This window comes from Stylophora pistillata, chromosome 9 (genome assembly GCF_964205215.1).
Source record: "Stylophora pistillata chromosome 9, jaStyPist1.2, whole genome shotgun sequence".
NCBI lineage: Eukaryota > Metazoa > Cnidaria > Anthozoa > Scleractinia > Pocilloporidae > Stylophora > Stylophora pistillata.
The window spans coordinates 29248162-29271051 of NC_142527.1; the positions used below are offsets into that span (position 1 = coordinate 29248162).

The following is a 22890-nucleotide window of genomic DNA, read 5'->3' on the forward strand; positions in this document are numbered from 1 at the left end:
ATTTTTTTGCATAATTTAGGTGCACAGGCTAGCCCCCTAAGAAAAGTAGAAAATAATTACCTGAAGGAATATGGGTATAGCTAAAAGTAAAAGCATCCTTGTAGTCCATTACTCAAGGATACAAATTATGACTTAAATGATTTAATATTTTGTTCCAAATGCTAGAGACTTTCTACCAATAGTGTTGCTTCAGGTGTTACTTCAAAAACCCATGCTTCCAGCTACTGCAAAATGTGCATGAACTGAGGAAATAACTCACACGATTAATAAACAAAGGGGTAGGTTTCTAAAGAAAATGTGGTGCTGTGTTGGTGGGGGTAACAAGGTAATTTGGTTTTATCAACTAAGTTGAAATTGTATTTGAGCCACCATAAAGAGTTTTAAAAGCTGACATTTCAAGCGTTACCCCCTGTCGGAGTGAAAGGCAAGGGCAAAGGGCAAGAGGCTAGCTGGGGTTCTGACAAAGGGCTAACACTCGAAATATCAGTTTTCAACTCTTTATGACGGCCAATCTACAATTTTGACTTAGTTGATAAAACCAAATTACCTGATTAATAAACAGTCCAGGAATAAGTGGGTAAGAGTGGCCCATCATATCTCCCTACCAAGCACATTGACCTATGTTTTTTAATTAAAGCAGCTCCTGAGGCAGATCCAGGAGTGGTTCAAGTGGTTTGGTCGAACCCCCTAAATTGTCCCTCAAAATGCTGGAAATCATGTTTCCGAAGACCTAATTTTCAAAATCTCCTGGAGGAGCATGCCCTCCCACAATTCTCTGAACTCCCCTTGACTAAATCCTGGATCCACCCCAGAGTTCCCTAAACAGGGATTAGTATGTTTCAATCAAGGAAATATTAAAAAAAAATTGTGCAACAAGCTTTATTTCTAAGGAATCAGCTTTAAGCCATCAATGAAACAGTTTTCATTTAAAAATATTGTCATCTTATTCCAAAATGACAGAGGCAACACAAGTCCTTGGCAAGTCTTGGAAGTGCCTTAGCTTCCACTGCTAAACTGAGCCAGTTAAAACCTATTTGCTTGAAACATCTCTACTTGTCCAGCATGTCCAACCTCGATTTTCTTCTTGACACAGTCTCTGATCATATGATTTGAAACTTTCTGCTTGTTCTTTCCACAGCCAAAAAAAAATTTTCATCCTACGGTGATATATCTAAATGTTGAGCATCCTTGTATTCCTCGACTGCAGTCTGTAAATAAATAAATTGAATAAACCCTTTCATTCCTACGATCTCATTAGTAATTCTCCTTACTGTCTGCCATACAATTCTTTTGCTCAGAGAATTTAGTTTTGGATCAACTAATCATCCCCTATTGGATGTTTTCCTTTACACTGATCACTTGTCTGCTTAATAATAACAGAAGAAATTTGATCTTGGTCACTCATGGTAGTTAAGGTGTAACTACCTGGTATTCCCCTCCCTCTCCCCCATTACCCATTTTTCCACTTAACACCTACTCCCTCTGCAAATATTTCCTCGCCCTAATCCTCCACAGTTACCAAATCTAAGATGGCGGCCTAATACGAAAATGTGCACTCGTGCGCCCAAAATACGCCAGCACAGCAGGCTAGTCACATTATTGTGTTGTGTTCTTGAGCATAACTCTGCTTTTACAGTGCATCTCTCCACTAAGGGGACTTCTTACTTTTTAATTGGTACGAATAGGTAAAACCTGTTTACAAGCCAAGTGGCCCTTGGGCCAGTGCTTAAATCCAGTTTCCGTACCATGAAGCCACTAGGAGTATTTTTACTCCCCCCTGGATGGAATGCTAGTCCATCACAGGGTTATCCCCAACATTAAATTTGTAAGTACCCATTTATTCTCCTGGGTGAAGAGAGGCAATGTGAGAGTAAAATGTCTTGCCAAAGAATACAACACAATGTCCCCAACCTGGGCTTGACCCTGGGCCACTCAATCTGGAGGCCAGCTCACTAACCATGAGGCTGCTGTACCTACCCAAATTGGTATGAATGGGCACTATCAAAATATCCAGAAACTTAATGATGTAAAATTGGTTTAAATAATGAAAGTAGCTAAGGAAGCCATGGAAAAGGCTTCCTCTACAACTCAAGACACAGCACAAAGACAATGATCAAGTTACCACATTTATAACCTTGCCTCAAATGTGGCCAGCATGTGTTCACACATTGCGGTTAGTTCCGATAGACCTCTTCTCAAAACTTCTACAGCAGGAATACCTAAAAACATAAAGTATGGCAATGAAAAGATAATTTAGTTTTATCAACTGCAATGATAATGTGAATAGGGCACTATAACAAGTTTCAAAGCTAATGTGTCCAGCATTAGACCTTCACCATTCGCTCTGATGAAGGCCTAACGCTCAAAACATTGGCTTTGAAACTCTTTACAGTGGCCAATTTACATTATCCACTCAGTTGATAAAACCATAATTACCTTGTTATACTCCCCCACCCACACTCTGACTGTGGCCAGCCCAGTCCATGCACAGCTAAGTTTCACGCCATTTTGATCAGTGTGTTTTTTCACTAGCAGCTTATAAGTTACCGACTCAAGCCTTTAGAAAATTTACACTTATTCAACACATTTTTTTGTCCCTTTCATGATCCTAAGGCTGGACAAGTTTCCATTGAGGTCAGTAAACCCACCAGCTATAACTGCAGAGGCTTTTCTTTATCTATGTGGTTACACACCCAGTACCAGTTTCTTTAGAAACTGACCCTTTTTATTCAGATGGTAATCAGGGGCGGATCCAGGAATTTTTGATAGGGGGGGTCCAAATTTTGGTTCAGAAAGGACTGTTGGACTCTTTTGAGGCAAATTACTTCTCCCCCCCCCCCACCCCCTCCCACTAGTCGCAGTTGCACGTTATAATTCCTGGGCCGCTTACCATTTACTTGGATTCATTAATCTAAAAAATCAGCCAGTTAAAAAGTGATATACAATCCTGCGGATGTAAGAATTTCAGTCTCAAAGGTTTAAGTGTCAGGTTTGATAGGGGGGTCTGGACCCCCTGGACCCTCCCCCTGGATCCACCACTGGTAATGGAGTTCAGCGATGGTGAGCCTGATTGTTCCATCTGTCTAAAGACAGTGAAGCAGACTGGTCAAGGGACTGGAATTGAAAGCTGGAGGTCAGTGGAACTGGATTTGTCTATCAGTAAACCTCACAATCATATCTTATGTTATACTTTGTCTCATCAGAATGAGCTCTCTCAAAAGAAATACAGAGGTTCTAAATGAAGTGACACTTAAATGAATTTTATTTTCTATTTTCGTCTCTGTAACACCCAATTACCATTTGTTTGGATGCGGAGATTGATCCTGTTTTCTGATGGATGTGGAATGCTGTAACCACAGAACATCACATCAGGGCTTCAACAAAACGAAAAAATAAACATCAATTTTCAAAAAACTTTTTTCTGTCACTTCTTTGGTAATTAAGAATGAGCACAAGAAAATGACCACCAGGCAAATAGCTTAGGGTTAAAAGGTGCACATAGCAGGTACATAAATAATATTGATTATCTATTTTTTTAAGACCGAAATTATCTGTAGCCATACTCACTTTCGGGTAGAACAGGACACTTAGTTCCCCCACCCATCCCCCCCACCCCACCTCTTCAGCCTTGTCACGGACTTGAAAGAGGACATACTGCACTGTCAAATAGTTTAGACCCATCGGAGAGCCTCAACATCTCCTTTTCTCTGCTCTTAACTGGCTGGAATAAGATTAAAGTTCGCCCTACTTTTTCGCGATGATGTATCTCAAAGAATTTCCCAGCGTATGGTCTTCTTCGTGCAAAACAAACGTAACACAAGTTTCATCCTCTCCACTGTCTAGGGGCATCTAAAACAGAAACATTAGACCAGTTAACCACAATTTTAAATATTTGTGATCTCAGGTATTTCCGTGCATTATTTTTCTTAGAATCAACACGTACCACTTCTAATCGGCGTAATTGTCCGCCTATTTCAGTATCGGCTCCTCGTTCGCCGGCTGCCATGTTGAAATATGTATTCGTCAATCAAGTAGGACAGCGGGAATGCAGAGGTAACGTTATCTATTTGGTGTATTTGGCACAATATACCCTTTCAATGACGTCATCTCTAAGGTAAATGGCGTAGATTCATCTTGAAGCAATTCTAAGAAAGGAAACTTCAATTTTCACCCAAAACGAAAGGTAAGCTGGGCAATGAAAGACTGAAGTTAAAACTAATTTTTCAGCTTAATTTTTGTATTTTTCGAAACTATTACATCTTTTTCTCCCTTACGCTTCTTAGTATGTAAGGGATAGCTGTTTGGTCTTGTAGAAGCTTTTTCAAACGTCGTCTGTGCTAATACTGCAATCAGTTTAGAACTGCTGTTTGAGTGGAGGATTTTGAATTTCTAATTCTCTGTTACTGTAGTTATTAGCATTGTTTCACCAGTGCAGAACTGTAGTTGATACAAAGATATTTTGTCAAACCAAGAATAATATGAATCTGCAACAACGTGCTATCCAAATGATTTTTCTTGTTACGTCTACTTTCAGGATACAAATCTTAAGCTTGTAATGCTGCAAGCTTTTTAATTAATAATGATATAAATTCGCTAAGATAAAGTAGATATTCTTCGGTGTATACCATTACAAATCCTTTTAAAAAGTCAATTAGAGGCTCATTATATCAGTTCCAAAGATATCAATTGCCTCACGAAGGGTTTGTTTGAACTTAGACTTGGAGGGATCTTAAACTATAACTCCCAGAATTTCTATACCAATTCTCCATAATTTCTCTCCATCATTTCTCACAATTTAAGTCATAAGAATATAGTGTTAATGGAACAATTTCCCTGGGATGATATTTTTACTAATTCTTTTCACCTTTGTGCTGGACAACGTTATTTGGTTAGGTAAGGAGAAATAGCTTGTTGGTCATATCCAGGTGGTAAAAGGATTAAACATTGGCATTTGAGACCCCCTCCCCCTCCCCCAGAGTGAAATAGGGCCCTTTAGGGGTTGGGTACAGATATTTAAAGATCAGTTATATGTAATTTGATTTCCTTTTAATTGAAAAGCTAAATATACAGCCAGACTGGTCATTGGTTGTATCATAGCTATTTCTAGATGCTACAATTTCTTGATGTTTCTGAAGTATCAAAATACCAACAAGGATTTCAGCATGCTTTCCAGCTGAGAACACTTAAGTTAATGTCAAAAAAGTGTAGGAATTGAATAAAAGAAATATTATTTAGTGAAAAGTAATGACATGGAGTGTATTTAGAATAAACAAGCATGAGTAAATTTTTCAAAGACTACACTTCACACTTACCTTGGCTGGTGCATTTTGTAGCCTTTGTAAATTTTACTCCAATCAAAAGTGCTCTTTAAATCACATGATTACCAACACAAATGATTGAAACTCTTCAGTTATATAGCATTGGTATTCTAACCTGTTAACTGTCACATGTCATGTGAAAGTCTCATGTTTGAAGAACAAAAGTATTATAACACACAAAAGGCCTTCCACCAAATGATAATCTTTCTCTGTTCTTTTGTGTCAAAAAGTAGCTAAGTATGTTAGTGATAATATGTGTCAATTTTAAGTTTGATAAATACTTTTTGAAGTTATCTGCTGGAATTCCATTTTTACACTGATAAGGATGCCATCACCTTTGTTTACAACTGGTCAGATCATCAACAGATGAGTTACAATATCTTACTTTTAGAAAATCTTGGTGGTTTAATTTCAAAAATTTGAGTCACAATATGTTGCCAAAGTCAGGTATGCAATATAATCAATAGATGATTTATCTTACTTTAGGTACATTTTAATGAAACAATTGTGCTCTTACATTAATTTTTTTTGTATATATTCTGATTTTAATAATTTTGAATTACTTTTAAGGTTACAGAAGAGCCATGCCAATCTTATACAGTGTTGTAGCAAGGGGGACAACAGTATTAGCCAAGTTTGCTTCTTGTGCTGGAAACTTTGCAGAGGTTACAGAACAAATTTTAAGTAGAATTCCACCAGAGAATTCCAAACTTACTTACACTCAGGGAAAGTAAGTGTTAACATTGATTGATACAGAATTCTCTCAATGAAAACAATGTCAGAAGTAAAATTACTTTTCTTGTGTATTTATTTTAGCTAGCCTTTGAAATCATTTTAAAAACCTTAAAATTTTCATGCAAAAGCAAGGCCAAGAAGGCAAATTTGTATGCACTTAGAGAATGATAATCTTGCTTACAGTTTTGTAAGAGGTCTATGTTATTAGGTTCGCTCACATTACATCTTTATTCTTTTTCTTCACTGTCTTCAAATTATTTTTTTATTAAAATTTTTTTCCCAAGAATTTGGTCATTTATCAAACGATACTCCCAAGTTGGTTTGTTTAGTTTTTATTCCAATTACAGTCGAACCTCGATTATCTGGACTCATTGGGACCTCGGTAAATAGTTCAGATAATCAAAAATACAAATATTAATAAGATAGAAATGTAAAAAAAAAAGGGTATACAGCAAAACAAACATCATTTTAAAAGTGATAGCTGCACAGCCTGTATGTATTAACAAATAACGCATCAGAATATTTCATTGTCTCGTCGCACTTGCAAATTTTGAAAAGCGCACAGGATAATAAGCTGTTTTAACAGTCTTTTGAAAGGATTAGTGGGCTTTTTGCGACTCTGAGTTTTCAAGATCACAACTAATTAATATTCATGAAAAATTGGGACCAGAGAAAAAAGTCCAGATAATGGAATACTCTGGATAATTGAGGTCTGGATAATCAAGGTTCGACTGTACCTGAATGCTTGACAATGTGGTAATGTTTTTAAACTCTTTAGACCCTCAGAGTGACCAGCAGGTAATTTCTCCTTACAGTGAGAGTGCTGAATCATTGATGATTGTATTTAACTCAGCTTGGTTTTTACAAGATATGTAGGTTAAATTTACATAGCAACTAAACACAGTACAGCAAAGGAATAAGAAAAAAAAAATTTAGCAATAGAGTAAGTAGATAGTTAGGATCATCCAAATAGCAAAGGCTAATCTAGTAGATGATCCCTATTATAAAATACAGTTAAGGGCAGAATTAAGAATAGATTTTTTTTAAATTTTTTTCTATAAAAGGTATTACTTCATGCACTAAGCTAGATAATTAAGAAGAATAACAATTAAGTATAGAGTTCTTTGTGGAGGCATGGTGGCCTTATGGTTTGTGTGCTCAACTCCAGATCAAGTGGTCCGGGTTCGAGCCCCAGCCGGGGACATTGTGTTGTGTTCTTAGGCAAGACACTTCACTCTCACAGTGCCTCTCTTCGCCCAGGTGTTTAAATGGGTAGCGGCAAATTTAATGCTGTGGGGGGTAACCCTGCGATGGACTAGCATCCCATCCAGGGGGGAGTAGAAATACTCTTAGTCGCTTCATGCTACAGAAACCGGAGTTAAGCACCGGCCTGATGCCACTAGGCTCGTAAACAGACTTTACCCCATAGAGTTCTTCAGGGTTTTACAAAATATTCTAAGATCATTAAGATCACAATAATAACCTAAGAAGCTTTGATTATTGAATAAATTCTCCTTGTCAGCAACAAAGGAAGTGTATAGCAAAGATTATGGAGAATATGGAATACTGATGGTGGGGGGGAAAGGGGTAAGGAATGTCACTACAATAGCCCATTTCCAAATTGCCTTTAGCCTCTTTTTCAAAGCGAGTCCTGGTGCTCATCCTTTTGTATGGTAAGAAGTTTTCATTCACATGCAAATTAAACTCATTTTCATACATATGGTTGAGCACCAGACCTCGTTTTGTAAAAGAGGCCAAATGTAATTCGGAAATAACCCATTGAAAAAGTGGGCATGAACCTGTAATAGGACTTCAAGGCTTTAAAGCATGTTTTGCCCAAGTTGTATTTCATTTTGGTATTAAATTTTTGTGACACCGTACTCTAAAAGCATTGTGAATTGGTATTTCAATCTTGCAGCTACCTGTTCCACTACATATCAGAGGACAGAGTCATCTACTTGTGCATTACAGATGACGTAAGTTGACAAAACCTTTGGTACAATTAGACAGTTTTTTAATTTATTTACTGCTTCAACTTTTAAGCCCAATTTGAAAGGTCTATTTGAATAGTCTGTTTGTTCTGTCTTTGATTTCAGGATTTTGAAAGGTCCAAAGCATTCCTCTACTTGACAGAGATTAAGAAACGGTAAAAAAGTACTTTACCATGGCTTCCAGTTTTACTGTATTATTATAATTATTAATTATCATTATTATCATGTATAAGTTTGTTATCCACTTATTTATAATGAACTTGTTATTTTTTCAGTTTTCAAAGTGCATATCATGGACGTGCTCAAACAGCATTGCCTTATGCTATGAACAGTGAATTTTCGAGGGTCCTTTCAGCTGAAATGGTAAGTACTGGTATATCATGCACTGCATCTTTTTTTCAACTTTTTCTTTTTTAACTTGACCCCTTTGTGCTGCCACTCTATAAAACTTCCCTTTATTAAACATATTATTTTGTAATATGAGCATCTTCTCTCACAGAAAAGATTTTCTGATACTGGACGTCAGGCAGATAACCTGTCTAAAGTGCAAGGAGAACTTGATGAGCTTAGAGGAATTATGGTGAAAAACATTGGTAAGGGGTGCTTGTTAGAAAAAAAAAAATAACAGGTATAGATTTTGTTGAAATTCTGCTTGTTTTTTTGTATAATATGTTGATTTAGATAAACAACAGAACAACACTTAAGGATGTAATGCTAATCCATTTGCAGCAATGAAATATTCTTTGAATCAATTAAGTTTGTTAAGATGATTATAATGATGTTATTTTTGTGATTTTGGAAACAGATACTATTGCACAAAGAGGAGAACGTTTGGAACTCTTGATTGATAAAGCAGAGGACCTCAACACCACAGTAAGTTCTCAATAATTAATCAGTTAATAATGCTGTTAGGTTGTTGCTTGAATAAGTCTCCCATTTAATGATCCTTCCTCTCTTCTAGTCACTCACTTTCAAGAAATCAAGTAAAGGCCTGGCCAAAGCTATGTGGTGGAAGAATGTCAAAATTACTGTTATACTTGTTGTTGTTATCATTGTAAGTATATGGAGGTTGATTCTTCTTATTCTAACTCTACTTTTAGTCAAGAAAACAAGAGATGTATATGCATAGACATTTTACAGTCTAGTGACACACCTTTGCAGTGTTCTCCACAGGATGGTGTTTTCACCAGCTACTTGTTTCTAAAGTGATAGCTAATTGTTTAAACAAAGCAGCTGAAATGAAATTAACCTTGGCCACCTTGGTGATTAACCTGAAGTTCCTCTTCAGTTTCAATGCCTCAGTACATAGCATGCATAGTTCTGAGCCTGCGAGACATGCTGGGTTAGTGGTTAGAGCGCTGACCTTCAGACAGAAAGACATGGGCTTGTGTCCAGGCCAGGTTGCTGAAGTGTATTTTTGGGCAGACGCATAACCTCACAGTGCCTCTCCTCATCCAGGAATATAATTATATTTATTAAAGACTGGATCATTGGATAATGCAATTTAAGACTTTTCATTGGCTTAGCCATTATGGTATATGAGCCAATATACCATAATCTCATATCTGTACATGGAAACATTCGGTTTCTTCTTACAAAATAAAGTCAAGATTTGTCTAATATCTTGGGAGCGTTTTTTTTAATAAAACAAATATTCCACTCGCACTTGTTTGATATGAGATGATTATAGCCAACTCGGTGCTACGCACCTTGTTGGCTATCTATCATCTCATATCCAACTCACGCTCATGGAATAATTGCTAAGAATACCAGAAAATCGTCAGAAAAAATGGGAAAAAATGCTGGGGGTAGCTTGGAATGGACTAGCCTTCCCATCTAGGGAGGATTAAGAATACAGCTAGCTGCTCCATGCTACTGAGACAGGGATAACCTTTGGCAGCATGGGCATTTATGATTCTGGCTCTTAAGCTGTCTCCACTTCACACTCTGTTCCAACCCGCCTCCTCTTAAACGGCTATTATATCTCAAAGAGTTGATTCTAGTTTTGATTTCTCCTTTCCCTCCCTACCCCAGCATGTCAAATGGAGTAGATAGGGAGAGTTTTTGAATATTTTTATTAATTATTGTTAAAATAGCTGTAAGTTGTCTTTTTTTCTTTTTTGCACAGTTGGTTCTCTACTTCATCATATCAGCAGCCTGTGGAGGACTGGCCTGGGGTGACTGCGTTCACAAAAAAAAAAACAATTGATAAATGATCACTTTGCTCCAAATGCATTGTGATTTTACCAAACTCATTTATAGGTAGGAATCTGAAGCAAACCTGAAAAAAATTCCAAATTGTTTTGTTACCAAGAATTTGATGAGATGTGTATATGAAAGTCAGCTTACTAAAACGAGGTGCCTGTAAATACCTCCAGAGAAGTCACACAAGTTGTCAAAAAGGTTCTTGTCGCTTCACTGTCTGATGAGCAGAAATATCTAACCCCTTTGGGTTTGAAAATTTTGTAGCTAGAAAATCATCATTGAGCAATTTTACAAATATGAAGCCTGTTTGTTTTTGTTGCCCCATTTCAGATTATGTGATGCTGCTGAAAGGAGGGGCTCTTTTATCCCTTTAAAAACAATACTATTGCACAAACCCAAGCAATAATAATTTGTGAACTTATCATTGTGTTGACGTAGTCTTCTTGGGGTATTACAAAACAATCAAAGTTATAAAAATATTTTTTCTGTATAATTTTCTTAGCTCCTGAACTATTTAAATGAATTAGTGTGTTCCTCTGGTTGAGAAATACTATCATGAGTACATTGATGGTCTAGTTCCACCCAGCCCAATTTTCCCTTTCCCCTACCTGATTTATGCTACCCACACTCACTTTATGCTTGAGTTCCAAATAAAAGGAAAATAAAATTGCTCAATGGCCGGAAATAAAGACTTTGAACAAAAACTGTAAAGAAATTTATTAATAATTTTTCTTTCCATGTCAGTTTTAGTCAGCAATTAGATATGACCAAAGATGGAGTTGATCTAAAACAAAAGTGCAAAATAGTTACTAGACATCTTGTTAGCAGTATCATAACTATACTGTTATAACATTTGTAAACAAGTTTGATTAAAGAAGAGAGAGTGAAAAGTTTTTCCTCAACCGTCTGTTTTTTATTTTTTTATCATTTTTTTATCATTATTTTTTTATCATAAGGCCATTCTCAAATAACACTAGTTTTCAGATCACTTACAAGAGTACCTCTTGTGTTGTTACTTTTGCCATTCCGTTAGTTATGTTTTCTTTAGGGTAGAACCACATGAAAGGCCAATAATGATTTCTATCTGCTTTTTCATTTCCCCAGTTATTAGTAGGTTGTGACGACCTTGATAAAAATGCTTTTTTTTTAATTCGTGTAACTTGTCTTATTGGGTGAAAGGGCGGCTGTAAAGGCAGGTTGGGGGCCGCTTCTACGTGTTATATTTTGCATTATCTGCTCAAGAAATTATAACTCTCAGGGAAAAGTAGGTAAACTCTGAGATCCGTTATTTGAGGTGATAACGTCTTTCTCTCCATCTTATTTTAGAACTTAGGCCCCTAAGAGTGACCAGCATCTGATTTGTCCTTTCAATATCACCCCTGAATCACACATCAAGGTCACAAGGATAAGGAAATGATAATACAATAATGGAAACTTTATTTGTGTTTTTAAATGTACAATTGTCAGTCTCACTACGTATAGGCAATTTACAAATGCTGCTTGAGATTGGCTTATTCAACACACACAAAAATCAAAATTGCATCAAATCTGGGTTGTCCCATTTCTACAACAAAAGACATAATATGTTGCTCTAATAGCTATATTTATCATTTTCTTGATTATGTAAAGTTGCTGCTTTTTGGCAATGCCTATGTCATTCATCATGCCTAAGAACGTAGAGCATTCATCTGAGAAAACGCCAAGGGAGCTCATGGAGAGATTTACAAATTTCACACATCTGAAAGTTCTACTCATTTCGTTGATCAAGTTCCGATATTTTTCTTTTTTACGCACTGCATTGTTGTACAAGTTAGATTCGAAACCAACTGTTAATTCTAGAACATATAGGCACTTGGACTGGGTTAGGAAAAGAAGATCTGGGCGATAATTTTCACCAGTTATTATTGAGGGATTTAGAAAACCAGTAACATCTGCATAGATTGAAGAGCTAACATTAATTACAGGTTGAAAGGACTTGGCAATGAAGTTAAGGATTGAGTCGTGTCTCCAGGTAAAGCGATCAAGGCATTGTTGACAACCAGCGACAACATGAAGGAGTGACTCAGGATTAAGGCAAAAGGATCAATCAAGACTTTGTGATAATCCCCATCTTACCAAATTCTTACTAATAATAATAATAATAATAATAATAATAATAACAATAATAATAACACCTTTATTTAGACATGATAATGTTTAAAGCTGAACAGCTTGTGGGGTCGTGTGTAAATCCAAATAAACTCTAAATTAAATAAATTCAAATGATGATGGTTTTTGAGGAGAGGGGTAAACCGGAGTACCCGGAGAAAAACTTCTCGGAACAGAGTAGAGAACCAACAAACTCAATCTACTTATGACGCCGGGTCCGGGAATGGAACCCGAGACAAATTGGTAGAAGGCGAACGTTCTCACGACTACGCCAACCCTGCTCCCCAACGATCCTCCCTCTGCTCCCCTATGATCCTCCCCCTACTCCCCCTACGATCACCAACTAAGGAAGCTCTTGATTGTTAAGCAATTTCTCCTTGTCAGTACATTAAGAAATGTAAAGAGAACAGTAAAGAGAATATGGATGTTGATATTCGGGGTGTAAAGAGTGAAGAAGTGTCTGGAAATATCCTCCTAGCCGGCAGCTGATAAGATAGCTTGCCTTCTTGTCTGAATTTAAATTTGCTCTATATTGATTTTTTTTTTTTGGTTCAGTACTTCCAAAATTGCCTACATACGTTGTCTGTTCCTAACAAGAAAATTAACCTTCATTAGTTTTTTCAAGCAAAAAATAAGTCAAGAGAGCGAAACCAAAACAAATTTGAAGGTTTTTTTTTTTTTTTTTTTTTAATAAAACGTGCAATGTGTTAAAGGAAAAGTGTTTACACTACGGTGCGGTGCGAACTCATTTTGCAAAAAGTCATGAATTAATGGCTCTCCGTGTGGTTGCTGTGCTTCTCTTCCGGAACAAATCAAGAGCAATGAACGTGGTCTCCAAATAACAGAACGAAACCAGGCCGAAACCACTTGAAAACATATTACAATTTACGGTTTCAAACTTCCTAGAAAGCTTCCTGGACTTCTAACAAGATTGTCAAGATAGTTCTTTAGTTTTCGAGCAATATTCAGTCGATCCTCTTTTGAAATCTTTGCTAAAAGATCCACACGCGAAACAAAGAAGTGAGGTAAAGTACCTTTTGTCAGTCGATGAATCAGATCCTCAAGAAACTTCACCACGCATAGTGCCAATTTGGAGTCGTTGGGTTTTTCTCGGGGATGATCACACCTACGGTGCAGTAACAAGTTCTTTAGGTGAAAAGAAGTAAGTGGTGTCAATACCTTCTTTTTAGACTGATAGATAGCCTTCACAATCTTGTAACATTTCTTGTCCGGATACTCTCGCAATAACAGTTTTTTCTCTGCCTCTGAAAATGAAATTCGCCAGAAATCACCAGAATCCCGAGACTCCACTTCGCACGGTTTTGCAACCAGATAACATTTCGGTTCTAAAGTTTTTATTTTCTCAACATCCCGTTTTCTTGGCCAGATACGTTCTGATTCGCCCCAACTACTCGCACAGCTCGGCCACTCCAAAATCTCAATGCTCAAAACTAAGTCCAAGTCGATTTTCCCATCAATTGTCAGCGTTACTGCTGGGCCGTTCGGACGAACATTTGACACCCGGTGTCGTTGATTCCACTTAGGATTCTCCACCGCTTTCTGCACCAAGGAGAAGAAACGTTTCGATAATTTTCTGGGCGAGAGGTATTTTCCATCCGCAGTTAGGAATGCTCCCCAAAGTTTTCTTCCGTTTTTGATATGATCTTGGAACTTGAGTTTCGCGTAAAGCATAGTCGCAGGAACCCGATAGTTGTATTCTACTTTGACGAACTTTGCGAAGCGGATAAAATCGAAAACTAACATCACATCGAATTCCGTTGGCTCAGAAACCTTCAGTTTCTCATAATAGCTTCCTGTAAAGAAAAACAGAAAGAAGAATACTAGGTTATTAAATCATTTCTCTTCTTTTTCAAGTAACAGAGCTTTTCTTGAAACCCCCTTCCCCCCTTTAATAGTACGGTCGAAGTTAATGAAAACCCAGTCTTTGATAAGATCTGCTGCCCATTCCCCCCCAGGCCCCCAGCGCCAGAGAAGTCGATGGGCTTATTTAAATTCTTTCGCTTTTTAGTGATACTCTATTTGAGAATGGTGGCTTACCTGTTTTAAGCTTCCTCAGCCCAAAATTTTTATCTTGTTTAACTATCAAAGGCAATAAACCATCAAGAAAGTCATTGACAGTCTCTGAATTCTTCATTATTTCTTTTTGACGTAAAGAGACTTTTGTGTCAAAAAAACTCTCAAGGTGGCCTTGTACATGTTTAAGGGTTGCACGGTCACTTGACATAACTGGTTTGGTTCCACTCAATGGTCTGACAAAAAAACAAGTTCCGTTAGAAATGACAATAGCATCTGTCTCAGTAAGTTCTTTGTATTTTTCTTACACTCCGTATCAAGCATTCTAGACACGAGCAGTTCTTCCTTTTCGGCGAAGTCCATAGCGCGAGTCAAAATTTGCTGATAGGGTCTTGATTACGCGCCGCGGGAACTGTTTGAGTGACGCCGATGCGCCGCTCCATGCACTCGAAAAGGAGGTACTACTCGTATCCTACAAGCATTCTGACTGTAGCGTATTATTAGAGAACAAAAGATGGTTCGTGAGAAAGGCTGTTTGTACAACGCTGGACTCTCCAAATGCAAGATTTGAACTCGAGCCCTGGTGTTCTAGGCGGGTAAGATACTTACCTATCTCGACCCGGGGGTGAGAGGAACTGCTTATTATTTCATCGCCTGGCGGAGTAAGGAATTGGAAGATTTTGGTCGTGTCCTAATAAAATTTACCCCCTTCCCCCTCTCTAAAAGTGGAAAGCGACAAACTAAGAGGAAAGCCAATATAAGTCGCATTACTGCAATGTACTATCGTTGTCGTTTAATCCTTTGGAGACTCTCACAAGTGTTAAGTATGTCAGTAAAAATGAACTATTCTGTTTAGGTTATTTGTTTATCTGTTTGCGTGACTTGGCCTACCTTGAGCTGCCAACAGGTCTTTCCGCTGTTGCAGGTTGTAAAGGGCGCGATTGGCCGTTGTTTACAGGAGAGTATAAATGATTGTTGCGTCGATGTAGAGTCTTCGCGCGGCCTGAAGACATTCGCTCCTCCAGCGTTTTAACATCAGCTTTCTGCTTTACTGTAGTGCTAAATACTTCCCTCTGTCTTGTAACAGTACTTGTATGGCGGCGATGCCTATCAGATCCCACGTTTTTCGCCGAATCATACGCCCTGCAATCTCGCGAAGACTGTGGCCTTGTCGCACTGCTAAATGCTGGTTTACGAATATCGAGCCCGTTGAACTTACCGTATGTTCTTACAGGTTTCTCTTTTTTCCCTGAACCAGGAGTGGTAGAACGTCGAGCTCGAGAAGGGCGCCGTTTTGCGGATTCTTCTAGTGATACTCCTGACTGATAACTTGGCTTCGAGTGATTTCTTTCATTTGGAATCGGGTTTGTTTTGAAATCGACTCGCTTTATCTTCAACGTTGTTGAGCTCTTTTCAGTAATCATAACTTTCTTTATCTCCTTGCGAGATTTCTCGCCGAGCTTGCTTGCCACTCGGAATCGTACTCTCCTTGGTGTGTGCAATGGCTGAGCTTTCGAACTCACAATTCTGATCGTTCGCCTTTTCGTTCTTGGATAAAGTAGCTCCGTGGTGGAATACAGAGAAGTCATTTCCTCGGGGAGTTCCCAGCCTGCATTACCGACAAAATGGTCAGTATTCGCATTAAGACCAAGTGGTCTTCCGACTTAAGGGGGTTTTACCCTGACACAAATTTTCACTAAAAGACATCAATCTACACAGTACTGGAAATTTCCAGGGCCGTAATGCCTTTTAAATGGAGTGGAAATGATCCTTCTTCAAAGACAGAAAAGTTCCTCTGGTATAAAATAATCAAACCACGGCGTCATGCAAAAACAGGAAACATAAATTATGGAAACGGAAGTAGATGGAAAGTTCTCATTTTTTTTTACCAAAACTTCCGGTTAGAAAATATTTTATAGTCTTCAAGTTTGACAGAAATATCTACCCTTTTCGTGACTGTTATATCTATATTTAAGAACATCTAATCGACATCGGATCGTTCGCCTCCTGTTGGCCACCTTCCTTGAAGGCTGGTACAGAATTTGCTAACAAGACTTCCGGTTAAGGTGAAAAAAAATGTGGTCTTCCCTAAACTCCCTTTAAACAGTTTCTGAGAACTCCGCTTGCGACTCTTTCTTGGGAAGAATATGAGGAGGTGGACTGAACCTATTTAATATTAATACGGGATTCTCAATACCGGGATCAGAAAAAAAAAAATGCTACCGAAAATAAAACTTGAAATATTGCGCTTTATCTATCGAGATAACCAGGCTGAAATTTCCTGACGAAACGAAGGGATAATTTTGTTCCGAAAACTCTGACCTTTCCATATATTACATCGCGTAAGCGATGAATCGATTAATGCTTTTCCTAGTTTTCAGTTTTAGTCCTGTTACTACTGAGTTATACTTTGTAAGCATAGGTTCTTAAACGAATTTTCAAATGAGATATGTTTTCATTTAGGAGGATGGGTTTTAAATAAGTACATGTGGTTAGATGAGCTCGTATCAAAGAACTGACACTGACATTGTTTTTCCTCTATACTACTGACCTGCATTAGGTTTTATGTACCAATCTACACAACAACAACATCACATATTATACTCAAACAATCAAAAAATTACCTGAAGAGTTATAAACAAATGATCACTATGTGCCTTGATGCTAAAATCGGCTTGATTAGATTGTCATCTGTTCTCTTCAAAGCTACCTCGGGAAATATGTACTAGCAAATAGAAAGTGAAAGAGGAGTGGCAAGTGTTTCCAATGGCACGAAAGGAAACTATGGCTTTGAATATTTGTTATGTTGTTTACCTTTGTAGCCGAGAGAATCAAGGTTTCTTTTTAAATATCGTCATAAATCTACATAGTAACAGTAAGGTGGAATTCCGGTTTCAAAACTCACGTAACTGAATCTAGTGCCTGTGCGACTCTTGACTCTTCCTTTTTACCCGTGGAGACCTTGGATGTTGTTTGCCATTGAAGCTGAGAGGGTCAGGGTTTTTTCTGTCAAGTATCGTCATAAACCCACCGAGTAACAATAGGGTCAGTGGAATTCCGGTTTCAAAACCCACGTTACTGAATCTAGTACAATCTAATATGCTGCTGCCTGCTGAGCACAGGGAGCCCAGACGAGCGACGAGTCTGGTTGTATGGGAGAATATTGAAGAGTCTTATTATCGTAAACTTATAGTATGAAATGTCTGAGCTAAAGCTCAAAATAAATGTAAACCTACCTACGTTGTCTGTTCCTAACAAGAAAATTAACCTTCATTAGTTTTTTCAAGCAAAAAATAAGGCAAGAGAGCGAAACCAAAACAAATTTAAAGGTTTTTTGTTTTTTTTTTTTTAATAAAACGTGCAATGTGGTAAAGGAAAAGTGTTTACACTACGGTGCGGTGCGAAATAATTTTGCAAAAAGTCATGAATTAATGGCTCTCCGTGTGGTTTCTGTGCTTCTCTTCCGGAACAAATCAAGAGCAATGAACGTGGTCTCCAAATAACAGAACGAAACCAGGCCGAAGCCACTTAAAAAGATATTACAATTTACGGTTTCAAGCTTCCTAGAAAGCTTCCTGGACTTCTAACAAGATTGTCAAGATAGTTCTTTAGTTTACGAGCAATATTCAGTCGATCCTCTTTTGAAATCTTTGCTAAAAGATCCACACGCGAAACAAAGAAGTGAGGTAATGTACCTTTTGTCAGTCGATGAATCAGATCCTCGAGAAACTTCACCACGCATAGTGCCAATTTGGAGTCGTTGGGTTTTTCTCAGGGATGATCACACCTACGGTGCAGTAACAAGTTCTTTAGGTGAAAAGAAGTAAGTGGTGTCAATACCTTCTTTTTAGACTGATAGATAGCCTTCGCAATCTTGTAACATTTCTTGTCCGGATACTCTCGCAATAACAGTTTTTTCTCTGCCTATGAAAATGAAATTCGCCAGAAATCACAAGAATCCCGAGACTCCACTTCGCACGGTTTTGCAACCAGATAACATTTCGGTTCTAAAGTTTTTATTTTCTCAACATCCCGTTTTCTTGGCCAGATACGTTCTGATTCGCCCCAACTACTCGCACAGCTCAGCCACTCCAAAATCTCAAGGCTCAAAACTAAGTCCAAGTCGATTTTCCCATCAATTGTCAGCGTTACTGCTGGGCCGTTCGGACGAACATTTGACACCCGGTGTCGTTGATTCCACTTAGGATTCTCCACCGCTTTCTGCACCAAGGAGAAGAAACGTTTCGATAATTTTCTGGGCGAGAGGTATTTTCCATCCGCAGTTAGGAATGCTCCCCAAAGTTCTCTTCCGTTTTTGACATGATCTTGGAACTTGAGTTTCGCGTAAAGCATAGTCGCAGGAACCCGATAGTTGTATTCTACTTTGAAGAACTTTGCGAAGCGGATAAAATCGAAAACTAACATCATATCGAATTCCGTTGGCTTAGAAACCTTCAGTTTCTCATAATAGCTTCCTGTAAAGAAAAACAGAAAGAAGAATACTAGGTTATTAAATCATTTCTCTTCTTTTTCAAGTAACAGAGCTTTTCTTGAAACCCCCTTCCCCCCCTTAATAGTACGGTCGAAGTTAATGAAAACCCAGTCTTTGATAAGATCTGCTGCCCATTCCCCCCCAGGCCCCCAGCGCCAGAGAAGTCGATGGACTTATTTAAATTCTTTCGCTTTTTAGTGATACTCTATTTGAGAATGGTGGCTTACCTGTTTTAAGCTTCCTCAGCCCAACATTTTTATCTTGTTTAACTATCAAAGGCAATAAACCATCAAGAAAGTCATTGACAGTCTCTGAATTCTTCATTATTTCTTTTTGACGTAAAGAGACTTTTGTGTCAAAAAAACTCTCAAGGTGGCCTTGTACATGTTTAAGGGTTGCACGGTCACTTGACATAACTGGTTTGGTTCCACTCAATGGTCTGACAAAAAAACAAGTTCCGTTAGAAATGACAATAGCATCTGTCTCAGTAAGTTCTTTGTATTTTTCTTACACTCCGTATCAAGCATTCTAGACACGAGCAGTTCTTCCTTTTCGGCGAAGTCCATAGCGCGAGTCAAAATTTGCTGATAGGGTCTTGATTACGCGCCGCGGGAACTGTTTGAGTGACGCCGATGCGCCGCTCCATGCACTCGAAAAGGAGGTACTACTCGTATCCTACAAGCATTCTGACTGTAGCGTATTATTAGAGAACAAAAGATGGTTCGTGAGAAAGGCTGTTTGTACAACGCTGGACTCTCCAAATGCAAGATTTGAACTCGAGCCCTGGTGTTCTAGGCGGGTAAGATACTTACCTATCTCGACCCGGGGGTGAGAGGAACTGCTTATTATTTCATCGCCTGGCGGAGTAAGGAGTTGGAAGATTTTGGTCGTGTCCTAATAAAATTTACCCCCTTCCCCCTCTCTAAAAGTGGAAAGCGACAAACTAAGAGGAAAGCCAATATAACTCGCATTACTGCTATGTACTATCGTTGTCGTTTAATCCTTTGGAGACTCTCACAAGTGTTAAGTATGTCAGTGAAAATGAACTATTCTGTTTAGGTTATTTCTTTATCTGTTTGCGTGACTTGGCCTACCTTGAGCTGCCAACAGGTCTTTCCGCTGTTGCAGGTTGTAAAGGGCGCGATTGGCCGTTGTTTACAGGAAAGTATAAATGATTGTTGCGTCGATGTAGACTCTTCGCGCGGCCTGAAGACATTCGCTCCTCCAGCGTTTTAACATCAGCTTTCTGCTTCACTGTAGTGCTAAATACTTCCCTCTGTCTTTTAACAGTACTTGTATGGCGGCGATGCCTATCAGATCCCACGTTTTTCGCCGAATCATACGCCCTGCAATCTCGCGAAGACTGTGGCCTTGTCGCACTGCTAAATGCTGGTTTACGAATATCGAGCCCGTTGAACTTACCGTATGTTCTTACAGGTTTCTCTTTTTTCCCTGAACCAGGAGTGGTAGAACGTCGAGCTCGAGAAGGGCGCCGTTTTGCGGATTCTTCTAGTGATACTCCTGACTGATAACTTGGCTTCGAGTGATTTCTTTCATTTGGAATCGGGTTTGTTTTGAAATCGACTCGCTTTATCTTCAACGTTGTTGAGCTCTTCTCAGTAATCACAACTTTCTTTATCTCCCTGCGAGATTTCTCGCCGAGCTTGCTTGCCACTCGGAATCGTACTCTCCTTGGTGTGTGCAATGGCTGAGCTTTCGAACTCACAATTCTGATCGTTCGCCTTTTCGTTCTTGGATAAAGTAGCTCCGTGGTGGAATACAGAGAAGTCATTTCCTCGGGGAGTTCTCAGCCTGCATTACCGACAAAATGGTCAGTATTCGCATTAAGACCAAGTGGTCTTCCGACTTAAGGGGGTTTTACCCTGACACAAATTTTCACTAAAACACATCAATCTACACAGTACCGGAAATTTCCAGGGCCGTAATGCCTTTTAAATGGAGTGGAAATGATCCTTCTTCAGAGACAGAAAAGTTCCTCTGGTATAAAATAATCAAACCACGGCGTCATGCAAAAACAGCAAACATAAATTATGGAAACGGAAGTAGATGGAAAGTTCTCAGAATTTTTTACCAAAACTTCCGGTTAGAAAATATTTTATAGTCTTCAAGTTTGACAGAAATATCTACCCTTTTCGTGACTGTTATATCTATATTTGAGAACATCTAATCGACATCGGATCGTTCGCCTCCTGTTGGCCACCTTCCTTGAAGGCTGGTACAGAATTTGCTAACAAGACTTCCGGTTAAGGTGAAAAAAATGTGGTCTTCCCTAAACTCCCTTTAAACAGTTTCTGAGAACTCCGCTTGGGACTCTTTCTTGGGAAGAATATGAGGAGGTGGACTGAACCTATTTAATATTAATACGGGATTCTCAATACCGGGATAAGAAAAAAAAAATGCTACCGAAAATAAAACTTGAAATATTGCGCTTTATCTATCGAGATAACCAGGCTGAAATTTCCTGACGAAACGAAGGGATAATTTTGTTCCGAAAACTCTGACCTTTCCATATATTACATCGCGTAAGCGATGAATCGATTAATGCTTTTCCTAGTTTTCAGTTTTAGTCCTGTTACTACTGAGTTATACTTTGTAAGCATAGGTTCTTAAACGAATTTTCAAATGAGATATGTTTTCATTTAGGAGGATGGGTTTTAAATAAGTACATGTGGTTAGATGAGCTCGTATCAAAGAACTGACACTGACATTGTTTTTCCTCTATACTACTGACCTGCATTAGGTTTTATGTACCAATCTACACAACAAAAACATCACATATTATACTCAAACAATCAAAAAATTACCTGAAGAGTTATAAACAAATGATCACTATGTGCCTTGATGCTAAAATCGGCTTGATTAGATTGTCATCTGTTCTCTTCAAAGCTACCACGGGAAATATGTACTAGCAACTAGAAAGTGAAAGAGGAGTGGCAAGTGTTTCCAATGGCACGAAAGGAAACTATGGCTTTGAATATTTGTTATGTTGTTTACCTTTGTAGCCGAGAGAATCAAGGTTTCTTTTTAAATATCGTCATAAATCTACATAGTAACAGTAAGGTGGAATTCCGGTTTCAAAACTCACGTAACTGAATCTAGTGCCTGTGCGACTCTTGACTCTTCCTTTTTACCCGTGGAGACCTTGGATGTTGTTTGCCATTGAAGCTGAGAGGGTCAGGGTTTTTTCTGTCAAGTATCGTCATAAACCCACCGAGTAACAATAGGGTCAGTGGAATTCCGGTTTCAAAACCCACGTTACTGAATCTAGTACAATCTAATATGCTGCTGCCTGCTGAGCACAGGGAGCCCAGACGAGCGACGAGTCTGGTTGTATGGGAGAATATTAAAGAGTCTTATTATCGTAAACTTATATCATGAAATGTCTGAGTTAAAGCTCAAAATAAATGTAAACCTACCTCACTTGCAGAGTATTGTCGTTTGTGTGGCTCTAAATGGCGAATTTGAGCGATTTGGTGGGTTTTGAGTCGACTGTTACTCCACCACCAAATCGCTCAAATTCGCCATTTAGAGCCACACAAACGACAATACACAGCAAGTGAGGTAGGTTTACATTCAGAAATTTCATGATATAAGTTTACGATAATAAGACTCTTCAATATTCTCCCATACATTCCTTTATATTTCGAATAAACAACCAGACTCGTCGCTTGTCTGGGCTTCATGTGATGCTGAGGTGCTCGTTAGCAACTCTCCCTCCTCCTCCCTAGTTCGTACAACATTTGTCTATTATCAGCCTGGACCGACGAGGACCATCGGGGCTTGCTAAAGAGGTTATCATAATACCGGGATGTTCAAGAGGTAAAGGCAATTCATTTATCTTATCATTCTCCCGTAGAAAAATATTGAGACATGTAGTTACCATCACCCCCGCCTTCCCCGTGAGAAATGGTCACGAGATTCTTTTGTCTACCTTGAACTTTTTTAG

General features: G+C 38.6%; 4 protein-coding genes across 8 annotated transcripts; 1 reads left to right on the forward strand and 3 right to left on the reverse strand.

The window, feature by feature from the left end:
* Positions 1-865: 865 nt before the first annotated feature.
* On the reverse strand, positions 866-4081 carry LOC111338745 (DNA-directed RNA polymerases I and III subunit RPAC2-like). Of its 3 annotated transcripts, none has more exons than XM_022945271.2 (5): positions 3944-4081; positions 3749-3849; positions 3298-3374; positions 2140-2219; positions 866-1208 (listed from the first exon to the last, which is right to left on the reverse strand). In XM_022945271.2, exons 1-5 carry the CDS (start codon positions 4004-4006, stop codon positions 1158-1160), a joined length of 372 nt encoding a protein of 123 aa, XP_022801006.2. In that variant the 5' UTR covers positions 4007-4081; the 3' UTR covers positions 866-1157. The 3 variants fall into 3 exon arrangements, with proteins under 3 accessions (XP_022801006.2, XP_088590484.1, XP_088590486.1); XM_088734358.1 differs by having other exon boundaries at positions 2135-2219; XM_088734360.1 differs by having other exon boundaries at positions 2123-2219.
* On the forward strand, positions 4055-11151 carry LOC111338725 (vesicle-associated membrane protein 7). Of its 2 annotated transcripts, none has more exons than XM_022945259.2 (9): positions 4055-4183; positions 5889-6048; positions 7972-8029; positions 8150-8199; positions 8320-8407; positions 8544-8637; positions 8850-8917; positions 9006-9098; positions 10173-11151. In XM_022945259.2, exons 2-9 carry the CDS (start codon positions 5903-5905, stop codon positions 10251-10253), a joined length of 678 nt encoding a protein of 225 aa, XP_022800994.1. In that variant the 5' UTR covers positions 4055-4183; positions 5889-5902; the 3' UTR covers positions 10254-11151. The 2 variants fall into 2 exon arrangements, with proteins under 2 accessions (XP_022800994.1, XP_022800977.1); XM_022945242.2 differs by lacking the exon at positions 4055-4183 and adding an exon at positions 5483-5765.
* Positions 11152-11669: 518 nt separating this feature from the next.
* LOC148724218 (cyclic GMP-AMP synthase-like receptor 1) lies at positions 11670-17190 on the reverse strand. 2 transcript variants are annotated; one of them, XM_088734350.1, is made up of 4 exons: positions 17056-17190; positions 15323-16040; positions 14456-14667; positions 11670-14211 (listed from the first exon to the last, which is right to left on the reverse strand). In XM_088734350.1, the coding sequence occupies exons 2-4, from the start codon at positions 16018-16020 to the stop codon at positions 13283-13285; spliced, it is 1839 nt and encodes a 612-aa protein (XP_088590476.1). In that variant the 5' UTR covers positions 16021-16040; positions 17056-17190; the 3' UTR covers positions 11670-13282. The 2 variants fall into 2 exon arrangements, with proteins under 2 accessions (XP_088590476.1, XP_088590477.1); XM_088734351.1 differs by lacking the exon at positions 17056-17190 and adding an exon at positions 16154-16458.
* Positions 16896-22477, reverse strand: LOC111338054 (uncharacterized). Its single transcript, XM_022944468.2, has 4 exons — positions 21749-22477; positions 20018-20735; positions 19151-19362; positions 16896-18906 (listed from the first exon to the last, which is right to left on the reverse strand). The coding sequence occupies exons 2-4, from the start codon at positions 20713-20715 to the stop codon at positions 18356-18358; spliced, it is 1461 nt and encodes a 486-aa protein (XP_022800203.2). The 5' UTR covers positions 20716-20735; positions 21749-22477; the 3' UTR covers positions 16896-18355.
* Between the last annotated feature and the right edge of the window lie 413 nt (positions 22478-22890).